At 46.1% G+C, this 18,864-nt stretch overlaps 1 protein-coding gene across 1 annotated transcript in view; it reads right to left on the reverse strand.

The window, feature by feature from the left end:
• Positions 1–943: 943 nt before the first annotated feature.
• LOC129847445 (CD82 antigen-like) overlaps positions 944–18,864 on the reverse strand; it is a 22,468-nt gene continuing 4,547 nt past the window's right edge. Inside the window, exons 3-4 of the mRNA XM_055915236.1 lie at positions 3,326–3,450; positions 944–1,111 (exon numbers count right to left, since the gene is read on the reverse strand). Of these exons, the coding sequence (XP_055771211.1) occupies positions 959–1,111; positions 3,326–3,450 (278 nt within the window). The 3' untranslated portion in view covers positions 944–958. The remainder of the gene's footprint in view (positions 1,112–3,325; positions 3,451–18,864) is intronic.

Raw genomic sequence — 18,864 nt, forward strand, 5'->3', positions numbered from 1 at the left:
GTTGTTCTGGTCCTATAGAATGTTTTTCTGGTCCTATAGATTGTTGTTCTGGTCCTATAGATTGTTGTTCTGGTCCTATATAATGTATATGTTGTTCTGGTCCTATAGAATGCATATGTTGTTCTGGTCCTATAGAATGTATATGTTGTTCTGGTCCTATATAATGTATATGTTGTTCTGGTCCTATAGAATGTATTTGTTGTTCTGGTCCTATAGAATGCATATGTTGTTCTGGTCCTATAGAATGCATATGTTGTTCTGGTCCTATAGAATGTATATGTTGTTCTGGTCCTATAGAATGCATATGTTGTTCTGGTCCTATATAATGTATATGTTGTTCTGGTCCTATAGAATGCATATGTTGTTCTGGTCCTATATAATGTATATGTTGTTCTGGTCCTATAGAATGTATATGTTGTTCTGGTCCTATAGAATGTTGTTCTGGTCCTATAGACTGTTGTTCTGGTCCTATAGACTGTTGTTCTGGTCCTATAGACTGTTGTTCTGGTCCTATAGACTGTTGTTCTGGTCCTATAGAATGTTGTTCTGGTCCTATAGATTGGGTAAATACAGCTTTTGGTAGCGTGTTCTGACTGAAAGTTAAAAAGGTGTAATCAGTCCTTAAACAAGGTGTAGTCTCAAGAGTGTAGTGAGTCATTTGCTACAGAACAGGTTGTGTTCAACATTCTGGAATGTTCAGGTACACATTTACACCGTGTAGAACAGACGTTGGCAGCTAGTCTAGTGGTTAAGAGCAGCGGCAGTTAACAGCTTTGGGCCAGTAACCAAAAGGTCGCTGGTTCGAATCCCCGAGCTGACTAGGTGAAACAATCTGCAAGGCACTTGACCATAATTGCTCCTGTAAGTCATTCTGGATAAGAGCGTCTGCTAAATGACAAAATGAAATGACATACTTTTCTGACATGTAAGAATGGTAAAGTCATACACAGTATTTCTATCAGCCACAATCAGTAAGTTTCTCTTTCCTGAACCCGACCAACAACAACAGGTGTAAACCGGAAGTGACATCACTCACCAGGTCCTTCTGGAAGTAGATGAGTACACCGGCTGCCACCTGACCAATCAGAATCAGCAGCAGGCAGGTGAAGTACTGTGGAGGAAGAGAGGATCGTGTGATATATGAGACGACATCACCGTGGCAACAGTCCGTCATAAAAATGCATAAACACATCCGCCCAATCCCCAACCCACATACCAGACATCCTCACCTGCAGCATCATTCAGACATCAACAAATAGAAATGCATTATGCATTCAACTATGTATGTAAATAATTGACTAGGATGTGAACTTCCAAAAACTACAGTAGTAACCCTGGAAAGGATCTGCATCATCTCCTTGATGCTGCTACAACACCCACTGGAACAGACACGGGGCTTTCTGTTACAATATCCACTGGAACAGCCATGGGGCTTTCTGTTGCTACAATATCCACTGGAACAGACACGGGGCTTTCTGCTACAATATCCACTGGAACAGCCATGGGGCTTTCTGTTGCTACAACACCCACTGGAACAGACACGGGGCTTTCTGCTACAATATCCACTGGAACAGCCATGGGGCTTTCTGTTGCTACAATATCCACTGGAACAGCCACGGGGCTTTCTGTTGCTACAATATCCACTGGAACAGCCACGGGGCTTTCTGTTGCTACAACACCCACTGGAACAGCCACGGGGCTTTCTGTTGATACAATATCCACTGGAACAGCCACGGGGCTTTCTGTTGTTACAATACCCACTGGAACAGCCACGGGGCTTTCTGTTGCTACAACACCCACTGGAACAGCCACGGGGCTTTCTGTTGCTACAATATCCACTGGAACAGCCACGGGGCTTTCTGTTGTTACAATACCCACTGGAACAGCCACGGGGCTTTCTGTTGCTACAATATCCACTGGAACAGCCACGGGGCTTTCTGTTGCTACAATATCCACTGGAACAGCCATGGGGCTTTCTGCTACAATATCCACTGGAACAGCCACGGGGCTTTCTGCTACAACACCCACTGGAACAGACACGGGGCTTTCTGCTACAATATCCACTGGAACAGCCACGGGGCTTTCTGCTACAATATCCACTGGAACAGCCACGGGGCTTTCTGTTGCTACAATATCCACTGGAACAGCCATGGGGCTTTCTGCTACAATATCCACTGGAACATCCACGGGGCTTTCTGCTACAACACCCACTGGAACAGACACGGGGCTTTCTTCTACAATATCCACTGGAACAGCCACGGGGCTTTCTGTTGCTACAATATCCACTGGAACAGCCACGGGGCTTTCTGTTGCTACAATACCCACTGGAACAGCCACGGGGCTTTCTGTTGCTACAATACCCACTGGAACAGCCACAGGGCTTTCTGTTGCTACAATACCCACTGGAACAGCCACGGGGCTTTCTGTTCCTACAATACCCACTGGAACAGCCACGGGGCTTTCTGTTCCTACAATATCCACTGGAACAGCCATGGGGCTTTCTGTTGCTACAATATCCACTGGAACAGCCACGGGGCTTTCTGTTGCTACAATACCCACTGGAACAGCCACGGGGCTTTCTGTTGCTACAATATCCACTGGAACAGCCACAGGGCTTTGTGAGCGACTCCTCCCTGTACAGTAGCAGTAGTTTGTAATGCATTCACACTAGCATACACTGAGTGGACAAAACATTAGGAACACCTTCCTTATATTGAGTTGCACCCCCTTTTAGTCTTCGGAACAGCCTCAACTTGTCGGGGCATGGACTCTACAAGGTGTTGAAAGCGTTCCACAGGGATGCTGGCCCATGTTGACTCCAATGCTTCCCACAGTTGTGTCACAGCTGGATGTCCTTTGGGTTGTGGACCATTCTTGATACACACAGGAAACTGTTGAGCGTGAAAAACCCAGCATCGTTGCAGTCCTTGATAAACTAAATCAGTGCACCTGACACCTACTACCATACCCCGTGCAAAGGCTTTGGTCTTGCCCTTTCACCCTTAGAATGGCCCACATACACAATCCATGTCTCAATTGTCTCAAGGTTTAAGAATCCTTCTCCTCCCCTTCATCTACACTGATTGAAGTGGATTTAAGAGGTGACATCAATAAGGGATCATAGCTTTCACCTGGATTCACCTGGTCAGTCTGTGTCATGGACAGAGCAGGTGTTCCTAATATTTTGTCCACTGTGTAGGTTTTGGAGATGGCAGCAATTTTTTAAAGATGATTTTGACTTTAACTTCATGCACCACTGATTGTAAGTTGTGTGTGTGTGTGTGTGTGTGTGTGTGTGCCTGTGCGTGTGCGTGTGTGTGCTCACCAGGCCCAGCAGACAGCGGATCTCGTAGATAGCCCCCAGACAACCCAGGAAGCCCATCAACATGGAGAGACCACCTACACCTATCAGGATGTAGGAAGCTATCTTCAGCACTGTGGAGGACTCTTCTGTAGAGAGAAACAAGCAACACTCGCAGGTTAGCACATTAGCGTCGCTATGGTAAAAACCATATATAGGTTAGCATTTTAGCATACCGACAGTACACCATGGGGGACTCCTCTGTAGAGGTGGGAACAAGCAGACTCGTTAGCATATCTGCCGTAAACACATATAGGTTAGCAGTATAGCAATCGGCTACTGTGCAGGCTTGTATTTAAGCAGTCTGATGTAGGCTATACACAGGCTAGCATTTTAGCACACCTACTATGTATACAAAGTGACAGGCATTTTAGCCCATTCATCCCTTAGCAGACACCATGTTCTGCTTCCTGTCTGACAGGTAGACAGACAGTAGAATATAACAGACATCTTCCTCTAAGGCAACTCATTCCCACAAAACCAATAAGGACATTGATCTCACACCAACATATCTGTTCATGGAAACAGTTCTGGATCTCACACCAACATATCTGTTCATGGAAACAGTTCTGGATCTCACACCAACATATCTGTTCATGGAAACAGTTCTGGATCTCACACCAACATATCTATTCATGGAAACAGTTCTGGATCTCACACCAACATATCTGTTCATGGAAACGGTTCTGGATCTCACACCAACAGTTCTGGATCTCACACCAACATATCTGTTAATGGAAACAGTTCTGGATCTCACACCAACAGTTCTGGATCTCACACCAACATATCTGTTAATGGAAACAGTTCTGGATCTCACACCAACATATCTGTTCATGGAAACAGTTCTGGATCTCACGCCAACATATCTATTCATGGAAACAGTTCTGGATCTCACACCAACATATCTGTTCATGGAAACGGTTCTGGATCTCACACCAACATATCTGTTCATGGAAACGGTTCTGGATCTCACACCAACATATCTGTTCATGGAAACAGTTCTGGATCTCACACCAACATATCTGTTCATGGAAACAGTTCTGGATCTCACACCAACATATCTGTTCATGGAAACAGTTCTGGATCTCACACCAACATATCTGTTCATGGAAACAGTTCTGGATCTCACACCAACATATCTGTTCATGGAAACAGTTCTGGATCTCACACCAACATATCTGTTCATGGAAACGGTTCTGGATCTCACACCAACATATCTGTTCATGGAAACAGTTCTGGATCTCACACCAACATATCTATTCATGGAAACAGTTCTGGATCTCACACCAACATATCTGTTCATGGAAACAGTTCTGGATCTCACACCAACATATCTGTTCATGGAAACAGTTCTGGATCTCACACCAACATATCTGTTCATGGAAACAGTTCTGGATCTCACACCAACATATCTATTCATGGAAACAGTTCTGGGAATCCAGGCTTCTAAAAAACATTTTTTTTTTTAAATTTTTTTTAGAGAGTCTACTGGAGCCAGAGAGAGATTAGGTCTGCATTTCAAACGGACACCCTTTCCCCTATTTAGTGCACTACTTTTGACCAAAAAGTTCACTGAAAAACTGTTTAAATATTGTGCACTATATAGGGAACAGGGTGTAATTTGGGACATAGATTATGTCTGGCAAGAGGAGGACTGATATATGTTACTCTGAGGACACTGTTCTCAGTGTGTGTGTGTGTGTGTGTGTGTGTGTGTGTGTGTGTGTGTGTGTGTGTGTGTGTGTGGCACTGCCAAACATTCTGAGGCTTTCAAAGGAACGAGAGAAGCGTGTTTCTGTGGATCACTGCGGAGGTCTGGAACCAACAGCGTGTCATCACGGAGGCCCAAACTCTCTGCAAAGTCCAGAAACCACCACTGGGACAGAGAACGAACAGTTCAACCTCATCTAAAGTCTTTAGTTTAAGGAGACGTCCTCCTTGGAGACAGAGACTAGCTCCTGAGATCCCCAGAGGTTTGCAGTAGAAATGGCAGAAACATCTGGCACACCAGGCAATTCAAAGTGTTTTTTTGTCAGCGCATTGTCAGCGAAATGATTACTTGCAAGAAATGCTTATGCAAGATGTGAAACACAGCCAAATGTATATAGGTCATAGAGACAAAGTGGACTAAATACACAGAAAAAAACGTATCCTAGTTAATACTGTGATGAAATAGCTGTGGTTGGTTAGCGCTATACTCTAGCGTGTGACTAATGTGGAATACAGGAAGTTCAATAATGCCATGCTGTCTGATTTCTTCTTCTTCTGATTCTAAGCGACTGTGGCCATATTACTGAAGGAATATGTCAACCGCTGGTTGGGAACCCTCATTCCCAGCAAAAGCAGTTTAACCAGACACGTATCTGGTTAAGAGACACAGAGACCATGCAGCACATCACAGACAGAGAGGAACGACTAGAGAACAGATACCAGAACCCGGGGGAGTGGAAGGAGAGGACTGGGGCCCCTGGGATAGAACCCAGGGGAGTGGAGGGTGGAGGGAGAGGCCTGGGGCCCCTGGGATAGAACCCGTGGTGGGTGGAGGGAGAGGACTGGGGCCCCTGGGATAGAAAGAACCCGGGGGGAGTGGAGGGTGGCGGGAGAGGCCTGGGGCCCCTGGGATAGAACCCGGGGGGAGTGGAGGGTGGTGGGAGAGGCCTGGGGCCCCTGGGATAGAACCCGGGGGAGTGGTGGGTGGAGGGAGAGGCCTGGGACAGAACCCAGGGGAGTGGTGGGTGGAGGGAGAGGACTGGGGCCCCTGGGATAGAACCCAGGGGAGTGGCGGGAGAGGCCTGGGGCCCCTGGGATAGAACCCAGGGGAGTGGTGGGTGGAGGGAGAGGACTGGGGCCCCTGGGATAGAACCCAGGGGAGTGGAGGGTGGAGGGAGAGGCCTGGGGCCCCTGGGATAGAACCCAGGGGAGTGGTGGGTGGAGGGAGAGGCCTGGGGCCCCTGGGATAGAACCCAGGGGAGTGGTGGGTGGAGGGAGAGGACTGGGGCCCCTGGGATAGAACCCAGGGGAGTGGAGGGTGGAGGGAGAGGCCTGGGGCCCCTGGGATAGAACCCGGGGGAGTGGAGGGTGGAGGGAGAGGACTGGGACCCCTGGGATAGAACCCGGGGGAGTGGAGGGAGAGGCCTGGGGCCCCTGGGATAGAACCCAGGGGAGTGGTGGGTGGAGGGAGAGGCCTGGGGCCCCTGGGATAGAACCCAGGGGAGTGGTGGGAGAGGCCTGGGGCCCCTGGGATAGAACCCAGGGGAGTAGTGGGTGGAGGGAGAGGACTGGGGCCCCTGGGATAGAACCCAGGGGAGTGGTGGGTGGAGGGAGAGGCCTGGGGCCCCTGGGATAGAACCCGGGGGAGTGGTGGGTGGAGGGAGAGGACTGGGACCCCTGGGATAGAACCCGGGGGAGTGGTGGGTGGAGGGAGAGGCCTGGGGCCCCTGGGATAGAACCCGGGGGAGTGGTGGGTGGAGGGAGAGGACTGGGACCCCTGGGATAGAACCCGGGGGAGTGGAGGGAGAGGCCTGGGGCCCCTGGGATAGAACCCGTGGGAGTGGAGGGTGGAGGGAGAGGACTGGGGCCCCTGGGATAGAACCCAGGGGAGTGGAGGGTGGTGGGAGAGGCCTGGGGCCCCTGGGATAGAACCCGGGGGAGTGGTGGGTGGAGGGAGAGGCCTGGGACAGAACCCAGGGGAGTGGTGGGTGGAGGGAGAGGACTGGGGCCCCTGGGATAGAACCCAGGGGAGTGGCGGGAGAGGCCTGGGGCCCCTGGGATAGAACCCGGGGGAGTGGTGGGTGGAGGGAGAGGACTGGGGCCCCTGGGATAGAACCCAGGGGAGTGGCGGGAGAGGCCTGGGGCCCCTGGGATAGAACCTAGGGGAGTGGTGGGTGGAGGGAGAGGACTGGGGCCCCTGGGATAGAACCCAGGGGAGTGGAGGGTGGAGGGAGAGGCCTGGGGCCCCTGGGATAGAACCCAGGGGAGTGGTGGGTGGAGGGAGAGGCCTGGGGCCCCTGGGATAGAACCCAGGGGAGTGGTGGGTGGAGGGAGAGGACTGGGGCCCCTGGGATAGAACCCAGGGGAGTGGAGGGTGGAGGGAGAGGCCTGGGGCCCCTGGGATAGAACCCGGGGGAGTGGAGGGTGGAGGGAGAGGACTGGGACCCCTGGGATAGAACCCGGGGGAGTGGAGGGAGAGGCCTGGGGCCCCTGGGATAGAACCCGGGGGAGTGGAGGGTGGAGGGAGAGGACTGGGACCCCTGGGATAGAACCCGGGGGAGTGGAGGGAGAGGCCTGGGGCCCCTGGGATAGAACCCAGGGGAGTGGTGGGTGGAGGGAGAGGCCTGGGGCCCCTGGGATAGAACCCAGGGGAGTGGTGGGAGAGGCCTGGGGCCCCTGGGATAGAACCCAGGGGAGTAGTGGGTGGAGGGAGAGGACTGGGGCCCCTGGGATAGAACCCAGGGGAGTGGTGGGTGGAGGGAGAGGCCTGGGGCCCCTGGGATAGAACCCGGGGGAGTGGTGGGTGGAGGGAGAGGACTGGGACCCCTGGGATAGAACCCGGGGGAGTGGAGGGAGAGGCCTGGGGCCCCTGGGATAGAACCCGGGGGAGTGGTGTGAGTGGCCTGGGGCCCCTGGGATAGAACCCGGGGGAGTGGTTGTAGAGGCCTGCAGCTGGATCCCCAAAAACAAAGAAATCATAGGTTTACGTGGTGTGGGGAGGGCGTGGGAGGAGGGAGGTGGGGGGGAGGGCGTGGGAGGAGGGAGGTGGGGGGAGGGCGTGGGAAGAGGGAGGTGGGAGAATGGTGGTGGGAGGAGGGCGTGGGGGGGTCACAGTGGTGGGAGGAGAGAACAGTGGTGGGAGAACGGCGGTGGGAGGAGGGAGTGGAACTACTTAGTCAAATGTAGTGCACTATATGTCGGGAATAGGGTGCCACTTGGGACAACCAGCTCTGGAATGATCGTTAGGCTGGTTGGGCTTTGTTTCAACTCCTCCTCACATAATTCCTGATTCAAACCACTACAGGCCACTATAAAGACCTTGGTATAAACCCTTACTACAGATCAAACCACTACAGGCCACTATAAAGACCCTTACTACAGATCAAACCACTACAGGCCACTATAAAGACCCTTATTACAGATCAAACCACTACAGGCCACTATAAAGACCCTTACTACAGATCAAATCACTACAGGCCACTATAAAGACCTTGGTATAAACCCTTACTACAGATCAAACCACTACAGGCCACTATAAAGACCCTTACTACAGATCAAACCACTACAGCCACTATAAAGACCCTTACTACAGATCAAACCACTACAGGCCACTATAAAGACCCTGGTATAGACCCTTACTACAGATCAAACCACTACAGGCCACTATAAAGACCTTGGTATAGACCCTTACTACAGATCAAACCACTACAGACCACTATAAAGACCCTGGTATAGACCCTTACTACAGATCAAACCACTACAGACCACTATAAAGACCTTGGTATAGACCCTTACTACAGATCAAACCACTACAGACCACTATAAAGACCCTGGTATAGACCCTTACTACAGATCAAACCACTACAGACCACTATAAAGACCTTGGTATAGACCCTTACTACAGATCAAACCACTACAGGCCACTATAAAGACCTTGGTATAGACCCTTACTACAGATCAAACCACTACAGACCACTATAAAGACCCTGGTATAGACCCTTACTACAGATCAAACCACTACAGACCACTATAAAGACCCTAGTATAGACCCTTACTACAGATCAAACCACTACAGGCCACTATAAAGACCTTGGTATAGACCCTTACTACAGATCAAACCACTACAGGCCACTATAAAGACCCTTACTACAGATCAAACCACTACAGGCCACTATAAAGACCTTGGTATAGACCGTTACTACAGCTCACACTAGGGTTGTCACGATAACATTTTCCTAACGATATACGACCAAGTCTCACCAATTATACCAATTAGTATCGCGATATCACGGAGGGAAATTTTTTGATTAAATAAAAAATTTAATTAAATAAAAAAAAATCTGTGGCCTGGCATCCTGTTCGCCCCATCCCCCAGACACATGTTCCTGTTATCTAAACGTTCCCTAAAAACCTGTCACTGAACTGCCCCTTCTAGTCAATACCCCCTTCTAGTCAATACAACACATTGAATTTAACTTCCCCCTTCTAGTCAATACAACACATTGAATTTAACTTCCCCCTTCTAGTCAATACAACACATTGAATTTAACTTCCCCCTTCTAGTCAATACAACACATTGAATTTAACTTCCCCCTTCTAGTCAATACAACACATTGAATTTAACTTCCCCCTTCTAGTCAATACAAAACATTGAATTTAACTTCCCCTTCTAGTCAATACAAAACATTGAATTTAACTTCTCCCTTCTAGTCAATACAACACATTGAATTTAACTTCCCCCTTCTAGTCAATACAACACATTGAATTTAACTTCCCCCTTCTAGTCAATACAACACATTGAATTTAACTTCCCCCTTCTAGTCAATACAACACATTGAATTTAACTTCCCCCTTCTAGTCAATACAACACATTGAATTTAACTTCCCCTTCTAGTCAATACAAAACATTGAATTTAACTTCCCCTTCTAGTCAATACAAAACATTGAATTTAACTTCCCCTTCTAGTCAATACAACACATTGAATTTAACTTCCCCCTTCTAGTCAATACAACACATTGAATTTAACTTCCCCCTTCTAGTCAATACAAAACATTGAATTTAACTTCCCCCTTCTAGTCAATACAAAACATTGAATTTAACTTCCCCTTCTAGTCAATACAACACATTGAATTTAACTTCCCCCTGTTCAGTGTATAATAGAATACTGCATAGAGTGGATGATTGGCTCATATTTGCAAACGCCTAGCTGTGATTGGTCTGGAGGAATGGCAGGAATGAATATAGATGCATAATGGGCTGTATGTCATTGTGTCGGTCAGGGGACAACACTGCATGAAACCTTCTTTACTGTTTAGTTAACACACACACACACACACACACACACACACACACACACACACACACACATTACTGCACGGTCGGAACTAGAAACACAAGCATTTCGCTACACTCGCATTAACATCTGCTAACCATGTGTATGTGACAAATAAAATGATTTGACACACACAAACAGACACTGCTCCCAACTTTTAAAACGTTAGGCACCAAACAGAATGTAAGGAGCAGCAGAAAGAGAGTCTCCCATTAGGCCTATATGAATCCTATATAGTTTAGTCTCCCATTAGGCCTATATGAATCCTATATAGTTTAGTCTCCCATTAGGCCTATATGAATCCTATATAGTTTATTCTCCCATTAGGCCTATATGAATCCTATATAGTTTAGTCTCCCATTAGGCCTATATGAATCCTATATAGTTTAGTCTCCCATTAGGCCTATATGAATCCTATATAGTTTAGTCTCCCATTAGGCCTATATGAATCCTATATAGTTTAGTCTCCCATTAGGCCTATATGAATCCTATATAGTTTAGTCTCCCATTAGGCCTATATGAATCCTATATAGTTTAGTCTCCCATTAGGCCTATATAGTTTAGTCTCCCATTAGGCCTATATGAATCCTATATAGTTTAGTCTCCCATTAGACCTATATGCATCCTATATAGTTTAGTCTCCCATTAGACCTATATGAATCCTATATAGTTTAGTCTCCCATTAGGCCTATATGAATCCTATATAGTTTAGTCTCCCGTTAGGCCTATATGAATCCTATATAGTTTAGTCTCCCGTTAGGCCTATATGAATCCTATATAGTTTAGTCTCCCGTTAGGCCTATAGGAATCCTACATAGTTTAGTCTCCCATTAGGCCTATATGAATCCTATATAGTTTAGTCTCCCATTAGGCCTATATGAATCCTATATAGTTTAGTCTCCCATTAGGCCCATATGAATCCTATATAGTTTAGTCTCCCGTTAGGCCCATATGAATCCTACATAGTTTAGTCTCCCGTTAGGCCCATATGAATCCTACATAGTTTAGTCTCCCATTAGGCCTATATGAATCCTATATAGTTTAGTCTCCCGTTAGGCCTATATGAATCCTATATAGTTTAGTCTCCCGTTAGGCCTATATGAATCCTACATAGTTTAGTCTCCCGTTAGGCCTATATGAATCCTACATAGTTTAGTCTCCCGTTAGGCCTATATGAATCCTACATAGTTTAGTCTCCCGTTAGGCCTATATGAATCCTACATAGTTTAGTCTCCCATTAGGCCTATATGAATCCTATATAGTTTAGTCTCCCGTTAGGCCTATATGAATCCTATATAGTTTAGTCTCCCATTAGGCCTATATGAATCCTATATAGTTTAGTCTCCCATTAGGCCTATATGAATCCTATATAGTTTAGTCTCCCATTAGGCCTATATGAATCCTATATAGTTTAGTCTCCCATTAGGCCTATATGAATCCTATATAGTTTAGTCTCCCATTAGGCCTATATGAATCCTATATAGTTTAGTCTCCCATTAGGCCTATATGAATCCTATATAGTTTAGTCTCCCATTAGGCTTATATGAATCCTATATAGTTTAGTCTCCCATTAGGCCTATATGAATCCTATATAGTATAGTTTAGTCTCCCATTAGGCCTATATGAATCCTATATAGTTTAGTCTCCCATTAGCCCTATATGAATCCTACATAGTTTAGTCTCCCATTAGCCCTATATGAATCGTACATAGTTTAGTCTCCCATTAGGCCTATATGAATCCTACATAGTTTAGTCTCCCATTAGGCCTATATGAATCCTATATAGTATAGTTTAGTCTCCCATTAGGCCTATATGAATCCTATATAGTTTAGTCTCCCATTAGGCCTATATGAATCCTATATAGTTTAGTCTCCCATTAGGCCTATATGAATCCTATATAGTTCAGTCTCCCATTAGGCCTATATGAATCCTATATAGTTCAGTCTCCCATTAGGCCTATATGAATCCTATATAGTTTAGTCTCCCATTAGGCTTATATGAATCCTATATAGTTTAGTCTCCCATTAGGCCTATATTAATCCTATATAGTATAGTTTAGTCTCCCATTAGGCCTATATGAATCCTATATAGTTTAGTCTCCCATTAGCCCTATATGAATCCTACATAGTTTAGTCTCCCATTAGGCCTATATGAATCCTATATAGTTTAGTCTCCCATTAGGCCTATATGAATCCTATATAGTTTAGTCTCCCATTAGGCCTATATAGTTTAGTCTCCCATTAGGCCTATATGAATCCTATATAGTTTAGTCTCCCATTAGACCTATATGCATCCTATATAGTTTAGTCTCCCATTAGACCTATATGAATCCTATATAGTTTAGTCTCCCATTAGGCCTATATGAATCCTATATAGTTTAGTCTCCCGTTAGGCCTATATGAATCCTATATAGTTTAGTCTCCCGTTAGGCCTATATGAATCCTATATAGTTTAGTCTCCCGTTAGGCCTATAGGAATCCTACATAGTTTAGTCTCCCATTAGGCCTATATGAATCCTATATAGTTTAGTCTCCCATTAGGCCTATATGAATCCTATATAGTTTAGTCTCCCATTAGGCCCATATGAATCCTATATAGTTTAGTCTCCCGTTAGGCCCATATGAATCCTACATAGTTTAGTCTCCCGTTAGGCCCATATGAATCCTACATAGTTTAGTCTCCCATTAGGCCTATATGAATCCTATATAGTTTAGTCTCCCGTTAGGCCTATATGAATCCTATATAGTTTAGTCTCCCGTTAGGCCTATATGAATCCTACATAGTTTAGTCTCCCGTTAGGCCTATATGAATCCTACATAGTTTAGTCTCCCGTTAGGCCTATATGAATCCTACATAGTTTAGTCTCCCGTTAGGCCTATATGAATCCTACATAGTTTAGTCTCCCATTAGGCCTATATGAATCCTATATAGTTTAGTCTCCCGTTAGGCCTATATGAATCCTATATAGTTTAGTCTCCCATTAGGCCTATATGAATCCTATATAGTTTAGTCTCCCATTAGGCCTATATGAATCCTATATAGTTTAGTCTCCCATTAGGCCTATATGAATCCTATATAGTTTAGTCTCCCATTAGGCCTATATGAATCCTATATAGTTTAGTCTCCCATTAGGCCTATATGAATCCTATATAGTTTAGTCTCCCATTAGGCCTATATGAATCCTATATAGTTTAGTCTCCCATTAGGCTTATATGAATCCTATATAGTTTAGTCTCCCATTAGGCCTATATGAATCCTATATAGTATAGTTTAGTCTCCCATTAGGCCTATATGAATCCTATATAGTTTAGTCTCCCATTAGCCCTATATGAATCCTACATAGTTTAGTCTCCCATTAGCCCTATATGAATCGTACATAGTTTAGTCTCCCATTAGGCCTATATGAATCCTACATAGTTTAGTCTCCCATTAGGCCTATATGAATCCTATATAGTATAGTTTAGTCTCCCATTAGGCCTATATGAATCCTATATAGTTTAGTCTCCCATTAGGCCTATATGAATCCTATATAGTTTAGTCTCCCATTAGGCCTATATGAATCCTATATAGTTCAGTCTCCCATTAGGCCTATATGAATCCTATATAGTTCAGTCTCCCATTAGGCCTATATGAATCCTATATAGTTTAGTCTCCCATTAGGCTTATATGAATCCTATATAGTTTAGTCTCCCATTAGGCCTATATTAATCCTATATAGTATAGTTTAGTCTCCCATTAGGCCTATATGAATCCTATATAGTTTAGTCTCCCATTAGCCCTATATGAATCCTACATAGTTTAGTCTCCCATTAGCCCTATATGAATCGTACATAGTTTAGTCTCCCATTAGGCCTATATGAATCCTACATAGTTTAGTCTCCCATTAGGCCTATATGAATCCTATATAGTTTAGTCTCCCATTAGGCCTATATGAATCCTATATAGTTCAGTCTCCCATTAGGCCTATATGAATCCTACCATTGAATCACATCTCATGAGAAGCAAACCCTTTTCCTTTCTTCCTGGACCAATCAGATGTGACTAAACCTAGTGTGAAGTTACCAGGTTGTTAGCTAGCTATGTAACATGACTGAACATGACTTGGTTCGTTATCAAACCAATAATTAGCAAACCGGGATTAGTTTAAAAACCGCCCACGACATGGTTTTGTGAAATTATATCAAATGCGCGTGAATCCCAGTAGAAAGAGAAGTTGCCTCTGGTAATATGGGTCATTTATATAACTGTTTAGACTAGAGACAAGACCAGACCTCTGGTCATATTTATATAACTGTTTAGGCTAGAGACAAGACCTCTGGTAATATGGGTCATATAGAAAAGAGTAGAGGGCCTAGAGAGCTGCCCTGCGGTACACCACACTTTACATGTTTGACATGAGAGAAGCTTCCATTAAAGAAAACCCTTTGAGTTCTATTAGATAGACAGCTCTGAATCCACAATATGGCAGAGGTTGAAAAGCCATAATCTGTTGTTGAAAAAACATGTGTTATGAAGAATAATATCAAAGGCTGCAATGAGATCTAACATTACAGCTCCCACAATCTTATTATTATCAATTGCTTTCAACCAATCATCAGTCATCTGTGTCAGTGCAGTACATGTTGAGTGCCCTTCTCTAAAAGCATTCTGAAAGTCTGATGTTAATTTGTTTACAGAGAAATAGCATTGTCCTTGGATCAAACACCATTTGTTTCCAACAGTTTGCTAAGAGCTGGCAGCAAGCTGATAGGTCTGCTGTTAGAACCAGTAAAGGCCGTTTTACCACTCGTGGGTAGTGGAATGACTTTGGCTTCCCTCCAGGCCTGAGGACAAAGACTTACCTCTAGGCTCAGACTAAAGATATGACAGATAGGAGTGGCTATAGTCAGCCACCATCCTCAGTAGCTTTCCATCCAAGTTGTCAATGGCAGGAGGCTTGTCATTATTGATTGTTAACAATACATTTTCCCACCTCTCCCACAATAACTTTACAAAATTCTAACTTGCAATGCTTTTCTCTGTCATGATTCGTTTTTTTTATGCATGAATACGATTGCTCACTGTTCGTTGTTGGCATTTCCTGCCTAAGGTTTGCCCACTTTTCCAATGAAGTAATTGTGATGAATAAGCCATCTGATTGGATGAAAGATGGAGTTGAATTCTGCCCATCATTTCATTTAAAGTACTCCAACGTTTTTTTCCCATCATTCTTTATATCATTGATCTTGGCTTCATAATAAACTCTTTATATCATTGATCTTGGCTTCATAATAAAGTTTTCTTTTAGTCACAATTTCTCAATTTGACAGTGAACTTGCCAAGTCAACTCCTACTGGCCTTTTGGTTCTAACAGGCGATGAAATGATACAATGTATCAACATGGGAGCAGAGCAAGCCAAGCCAGCGATGTAACAGAAGACTCATCAGGGTCCCCACTCGCCATCACGGCTACATTATATTATAAAACCCAGAGGAATAGATGGGCATGAAGAGAGGACAGAGAGAAGCAGGTGAGTGATGGCTGGTAGGGGATTCTGAGAGAAGCAGGTGAGTGATGGCTGATAGGGGATGCAGAGAGAAGCAGGTGAGTGAGGGCTGATAGGGGATGCAGAGAGAAGCAGGTGAGTGAGGGCTGGTAGGGGATGCTGAGAGAAGCAGGTGAGTGAGGGCTGGTAGGGGATGCTGAGAGAAGCAGGTGAGTGAGTGCTGGTAGGGGATGCTGAGAGAAGCAGGTGAGTGGGGGCTGGTAGGGGATGCTGAGAGAAGCAGGTGAGTGAGGGCTGGTAGGGGATGCTGAGAAAAGCAGGTGAGTGGGGGCTGGTAGGGGATGCTGAGAGATGCAGGTGAGTGGGGGCTGGTAGGGGATGAGAATGGGCTGCGTTCAAAGTGTCATTAATCATCGGTCCATGTGTTGTTGTTCAGTGTTCACTGGGGTGGCAGGAAGACTAGTGGTTAGAGTGTTGGGCCAGTAACCAGCAGGTAGACTAGTGGTTAGAGTGTTGGGCCAGTAACCAGCAGGTAGCCTAGTGGTTAGAGCGTTGGACTAGTAACCAGCAGGTAGTCTAGTGGTTAGAGCGTTGGACTAGTAACCAGCAGGTAGCCCAGTGGTTAGAGCGTTAGACTAGTAACCAGCAGGAAGCCTAGTGGTTAGAGCGTTAGACTAGTAACCAGCAGGTAGACTAGTGGTTAGAGCATTGGACTAGTAACCAGCAGGTAGCCTAGTGGTTAGAGTGTTGGACTAGTAACCAGCAGGTAGTCTAGTGGTTAGAGTGTTGGACTAGTAACCAGCAGGTAGCCTAGTGGTTAGAGTGTTGGACTAGTAACCAGCAGGTAGTCTAGTGGTTAGAGCGTTGGACTAGTAACCAGCAGGTAGCCCAGTGGTTAGAGCGTTAGACTAGTAACCAGCAGGAAGCCTAGTGGTTAGAGCGTTAGACTAGTAACCAGCAGGTAGACTAGTGGTTAGAGCATTGGACTAGTAACCAGCAGGTAGCCTAGTGGTTAGAGTGTTGGGACTAGTAACCAGCAGGAAGCCTAGTGGTTAGAGCGTTAGACTAGTAACCAGCAGGTAGACTAGTGGTTAGAGCATTGGACTAGTAACCAGCAGGTAGCCTAGTGGTTAGAGCGTTGGGCCAGTAACCAGCAGGTAGCCTAGTGGTTAGAGTGTTGGGCCAGTAACCAACAGGTAGCCTAGTGGTTAGAGCGTTGGGCCAGTAACCAGCAGGTAGCCTAGTGGTTAGAGCGTTGGGCCAGTAACCAGCAGGTAGCCTAGTGGTTAGAGTGTTGGACTAGTAACCAGCAGGTAGTCTAGTGGTTAGAGTGTTGGACTAGTAACCAGCAGGTAGCCTAGTGGTTAGAGCGTTGGGCCAGTAACCAGCAGGTAGCCTAGAGGTTAGAGTGTTGGACTAGTAACCAGCAGGTAGCCTAGTGGTTAGAGTGTTGGACTAGTAACCAGCAGGTAGTCTAGTGGTTAGAGTGTTGGACTAGTAACCAGCAGGTAGCCTAGTGGTTAGAGTGTTGGACTAGTAACCAGCAGGTAGTCTAGTGGTTAGAGCGTTGGACTAGTAACCAGCAGGTAGCCCAGTGGTTAGAGCGTTAGACTAGTAACCAGCAGGTAGACTAGTGGTTAGAGCATTGGACTAGTAACCAGCAGGTAGCCTAGTGGTTAGAGTGTTGGGACTAGTAACCAGCAGGAAGCCTAGTGGTTAGAGCGTTAGACTAGTAACCAGCAGGTAGACTAGTGGTTAGAGCATTGGACTAGTAACCAGCAGGTAGCCTAGTGGTTAGAGCGTTGGGCCAGTAACCAGCAGGTAGCCTAGTGGTTAGAGTGTTGGGCCAGTAACCAACAGGTAGCCTAGTGGTTAGAGCGTTGGGCCAGTAACCAGCAGGTAGCCTAGTGGTTAGAGCGTTGGGCCAGTAACCAGCAGGTAGCCTAGTGGTTAGAGCGTTGGACTAGTAACCAGCAGGTAGTCTAGTGGTTAGAGCGTTGGACTAGTAACCAGCAGGTAGCCCAGTGGTTAGAGCGTTAGACTAGTAACCAGCAGGAAGCCTAGTGGTTAGAGCGCTGGGCCGGTAACCAGCAGGTAGCCTAGTGGTTAGAGTGTTGGACTAGTAACCAGCAGGTAGCCTAGTGGTTAGAGCGTTGGGCCAGTAACCAGCAGGTAGCCTAGTGGTTAGAGCGTTGGGCCAGTAACCAGCAGGTAGCCTAGTGGTTAGAGCGTTGGGCCAGTAACCAGCAGGTAGCCTAGTGGTTAGAGTGTTGGGCCAGTAACCAGCAGGTAGCCTAGTGGTTAGAGCGTTGGGCTAGTAACCAGCAGGTAGCCTAGTGGTTAGAGCGTTGGGCCAGTAACCAGCAGGTAGCCTAGTGGTTAGAGCGTTGGACCAGTAACCAGCAGGTAGCCTAGTGGTTAGAGCGTTGGGCCAGTAACCAGCAGGTAGCCTAGAGGTTAGAGTGTTGGACTAGTAACCAGCAGGTAGCCTAGTGGTTAGAGCGTTGGGCCAGTAACCAGCAGGTAGCCTAGTGGTTAGAGCGTTGGACCAGTAACCAGCAGGTAGCCTAGTGGTTAGAGCGTTGGGCCAGTAACCAGCAGGTAGCCTAGAGGTTAGAGTGTTGGACTAGTAACCAGCAGGTAGCCTAGTGGTTAGTGTGTTGGACTAGTAACCAGCAGGTAGCCTAGTGGTTAGAGCGTTGGGTCAGTAACCGAAATGTTGCTCGATCAAATCCCCGAGCTGACAAGGTAAAAATCTGTCGCTCTGCCCCTGAACAAGGCAGTTAACCCACTGTTCCCTGGTAGGCCATCATTATAAATAAGAACTTGTTTTTAAATGACTTGCCTAGTTAAATAAAGGTTAAATAAAATAAAACATAAAAACTTGTGGACTAGAGAAAGAGCCCTGACAATTACTACCATTCCTCTGGTGAAATGACTGTCACATTACTACCATTCCTCTGGTGAAATGACT

The sequence above is a fragment of the Salvelinus fontinalis genome, unplaced genomic scaffold (assembly GCF_029448725.1).
Source record: "Salvelinus fontinalis isolate EN_2023a unplaced genomic scaffold, ASM2944872v1 scaffold_0845, whole genome shotgun sequence".
In the NCBI taxonomy this organism is placed as follows: domain Eukaryota; kingdom Metazoa; phylum Chordata; class Actinopteri; order Salmoniformes; family Salmonidae; genus Salvelinus; species Salvelinus fontinalis.